The sequence below is a fragment of the Lathyrus oleraceus genome, chromosome 7 (assembly GCF_024323335.1).
Source record: "Lathyrus oleraceus cultivar Zhongwan6 chromosome 7, CAAS_Psat_ZW6_1.0, whole genome shotgun sequence".
NCBI lineage: Eukaryota > Viridiplantae > Streptophyta > Magnoliopsida > Fabales > Fabaceae > Lathyrus > Lathyrus oleraceus.
In genome coordinates this window covers 531807921-531812144 of record NC_066585.1, presented here as the reverse complement: position 1 = coordinate 531812144, position 4224 = coordinate 531807921, and the positions used below count along the sequence as shown (strand labels likewise).

Here is a 4224-nt window from a genome sequence, read left to right as displayed (position 1 = left end):
GGTAGGAGTATTAAAAGAACTTTATTTGTTTACTTAAGAAGAAATTAATTTATTTTCATAAAATAGAATTAAATGAAATTTTTTGTTTATTTCCACAAGTAAAAAAATTATGTTACCATGGTATAACTTGTGAACAATATATATATAACTACTCCACCAGTCCACAAAGTGTAACTCACACCATTTTAGTTTCTCAAGCTTGAAAAAAATACCAAACCAGCATCATGAGATTTCAATCCCTTGTTCTTCTCTTCCTTATTTTGTTGGCTTCTGCCATCCTGAATCAAGCTATACCAGGCGGTTGGAGTCCCATAAAAAACATCAGTGATCCATACGTAGTTGGAATTGCCCGATCCGCAGTCGACCTGTACGACAAGCAAGAAGGAGCAACATTGGAGTTTGAGAATCTTATCAAAGGTGAATCACAGGATGTCAAGGATAAATTACAGGTTGTCTTCCAGACCAACTACCGCCTCACTCTTTCTGCCAAAAGCGGTTCATCTTCTAACAATTATGAAGCTGTTGTGTTGGATCAGTTTTCGGAATACTTAAGGAATCTCTCTTCCTTTAAACGCATTTGAATTATTGCATATTGCTTGTGTTGTTATAGCATCGTTCTCATGTATGCCTTATTATCGTATCAATAAAAGTTTATATTTCTCATATCATTATGGACTGTGGATCTAGTTCTATAATATCATCGTCAAATTATCTTTGTGCAAACTTCTTTGTTATGATTTTATGAAAAATTCATTTGATTTGTATTGCCATTTGATTTAAAGCAGATTTAGTTTTGTCATTGAAATACTTATCTCGAGTTTTTTTATCTAACCAAGATTTTTCCTTTATTATTATATTATTATTATATATATATATATATATATATATATATATATATATATATATATATATATATATATATATTATATATATATATTATATTATATATATATATATATATTATATATATATATATATATATATATCGATGGAAAATGTTTGTTTCTTCTTTTTAAAAATATTTTTTAATGATTCAATGATAATTATTTGTGTCATATTTTTTTATATTAATGGATGAAAAATATTTGTCTTGCACTTTTCATATATGAGTGATATATATGTCTTATGTTTTCTTTTTGAAATAGTGGAATTTATTTATTTTTTAAATTGTTAGCCTATAGTATCCAGCCTTCTCTTAAAGTTTTAACATAATAGCCTTGTCTTCTTCGATGATGTCCATTATTTCTTGATTATGACCTTCTTCATAATTGCATCATTTCCTCATTTCATCATACGCTTCTTTTAAGAGATTCACATGTCTCTTGAGATTTACTACTTCTGCGTAGGCTTCACTCCATTTAGAAGGACGGGAGGCCGGGAGTCCCTCAACAACTCTTTTTTTTTAATATTGAGTCTGTAGTTTGGCTTCGGGCTTCACATGGAGCATTAACTAGACTTTGGACTTCAACCTCCAAAGCTTGGATGCGGGCTTCATATTCGTCATTTGCTTCCTTCTAAGTCCTAGTTGAATTTAGCCAAGTATCCTTCCATTTTTCCCTTTGGCTCCAAGCTCGACCCAGTTCCTCCTTATGTGCACTGAGGCTTGAACTAATAACGATAAGGTCAGTATAGGCTTGTTCCTTTTTATCTTCTTCTAATTCGGTCATTTCCTCACTCCTTTTGAGTTATTCTAACGCTACATTAAGGTCTCTGCCCAATTTATTCTTCTCACATGTAGTCTGGTAAAACTTCTCTTCCAACACCTTTTTTTTCTTTCTTTAGCTGAAGAATGGTGGTGTTGAGGTTGTTTCCTTCCTCCAAGGAGATCATAGTTGGAACATGAGCCCTTGGTACAACTGAACCCTCTTGAACAAATGGTAATTTTTTTATGCGTACCCTTTCTCTCATCCACGAAGGATAAGGTACAATGGATTCTTCCCTTCTTCCCTGGGTATCTTTAGGATTCCTTTTCTTGAGTTACCCCCAAGCATAAATAATCCTCTAGATAGTAGGATGGTTCCTAGTTGCTTCTTGTAAGATAAAACCTTCCAACAATCTATCTTCAGGTTTATAAACTAAAAGATGCCTCAATTGTCTTGCAACCAATACATGATTATAGGTTATGCATCCTATTGATCCTATAAGAGGAATATTAGGAAATCCTCCACAACTCAAGATAATATCCTTGTAGTTAAGAATTTGAGGGATCCACAAAATATCCTTTTGAGTGAGTGAGACCAAATATTGGACCTCCTTGTGTCCATTAATTCCCTTAACAACAGTTATATCCTTAGATAGGTGAGAAATAAGCCATTTATAAAGTAAAGAAGCACAACACAAGATCATACCTCCCCTCTTTGTATGTATTTGATATAGGGTATGATAGACATCATCAAGGAGAGCAGGTACATGATCTTCATCCCCAACTTTTATGGCCAAAATCAGATTGATGGTTGTATAATCCACAAAGTCTCTTTTTTAGTGGGAACAAGTATTAATCTGAAGGTAAGGAGGATCATGATAATGTCCAAGAAATCCAACTTTAGGTAAGTAGCAAAGTCATCAGCCTTTTTCTCTAGATACTCTCTTGGGAAGCCCTTGAAGTCTCCACAAACCCTCAAGTTGGCTTGCAAGTCAGCTCCATGGATGCTAAGGTGATAAGCCATTTTATCTACTGTAGGACGATACCCTATCATTTTAAATGGACCCTTTGTGGGTTTAGAAGTCTCTAGGATCTTGCTAAACTCTTCAAGAGTCGGGGCCAATTAGGAATCTTGAAACAAGAAACACTTAAGTGTAGGGTCAAAGAGTTGTGTTAGGGGTAGTCAAGGCTTCTTTTTGCATAGGGACACTCAAGAGGTCTAAGACCTTTCCATATTTGTAATTTAGGGAGTTCTTCCTATGTTTTCTCAAGATCGTGACATAGTTCCTTCGGTTATCAGTCTTGGAATCCCTTATCTTGAACTTAAGGATTTTCTTTTTAACGGATTCTATTATACTTAAGGTGCTTGAATGATGATTAAGATTCCTGAAATGATTGAATTCAAAAAATGATGATATGATTTTTTTTATTTAAGTTTTTTTAGGATAGGTAAGGGTAATATGCAAGTACATCCTAGTTTAGGGAGTCTTCTTATGATAGGCTAGCTCTATTTTTAGACAACTCAATCCCCTCACTTTTGAGATCTAAAGTTTAAGATAGTAACCCTAGAATCATGGACCATACCCTTGTTTTAACATGAGAAGGAGCAAGTCTTCCTACGGTAATCCTTCAGGATTAGTCTTATCTGGGTAGGACCCTAGTAACAACCCTTAGGGGATTGATAATATAAGTCTTCCTACGGTAATCCTTGCCCGATCCGCAGTCGACCTGTACGACAAGCAAGAAGGAGCAACATTGGAGTTTGAGAATCTTATCAAAGGTGAATCACAGGATGTCAAGGATAAATTACAGGTTGTCTTCCAGACCAACTACCACCTCACTCTTTCTACCAAAAGCGGTTCATCTTATAACAATTATGAAGCTGTTGTGTTGGATCAGTTTTCGGAATACTTAAGGAATCTCTCTTCCTTTAAACGCATTTGAATTATTGCATATTGCTTGTGTTGTTATAGCATCGTTCTCATGTATGCCTTATTATCGTATCAATAAAAGTTTATATTTCTCATATCATTATGGACTGTGGATCTAGTTCTATAATATCATCGTCTAATTATCTTTGTGCAAACTTTTTTGTAATGATTTTATAAGAAAATCATTTGATTTGCATTGCCATTTGATTTAAAGCGGACTTAGTTTTGTCGTTGAAATACTTATCTCGAGTTTTTTATATATTAGTGACAAGTATTTTTCCTTTATTTTTTTAATATATATCAATGGAAAATGTTTATCTCCTTTTATTTTTATTTTTATGTTTAATGATAAATATTTGTGTCGTAATTTTTTTTTATATTAATATATGTGCCTTGCACTTTTCATGTATAAGTGATATTAATTTGTCTTGTGTATTTTACTAATAATAAATAATAGATGTGTATTTTTATTAGTTGAAACTATTTATTTTGGTTTTTTTTAATTGTTAGTGAAAAATGTATCACTTGATTTTTTTTTCTTTTTGATTACTGACGAGAAATGTGTCCTTTATTGATTTTGTATTTTGATGATATTAAAAAATATTAATTATATCTATTTCTTCGGTCTTAAAAAAATAACTTTTTAATCCT

General features: G+C 32.7%; 1 protein-coding gene across 1 annotated transcript; it reads left to right on the top strand.

Moving 5' to 3' along the window:
• The first annotated feature begins 224 nt into the window (after positions 1–224).
• Positions 225–581, top strand: LOC127104809 (cysteine proteinase inhibitor 1). Its single transcript, XM_051041963.1, has one exon. The coding sequence runs from the start codon at positions 225–227 to the stop codon at positions 579–581; it is 357 nt and encodes a 118-aa protein (XP_050897920.1).
• Positions 582–4224: the final 3643 nt, after the last annotated feature.

Coding starts and splice junctions, on each gene's coding strand:
- LOC127104809 (XM_051041963.1), top strand. CDS start 225: ATGAGATTTCAATCCCTTGTTCTTCTCTTCCTTATTTTGTTGGCTTCT.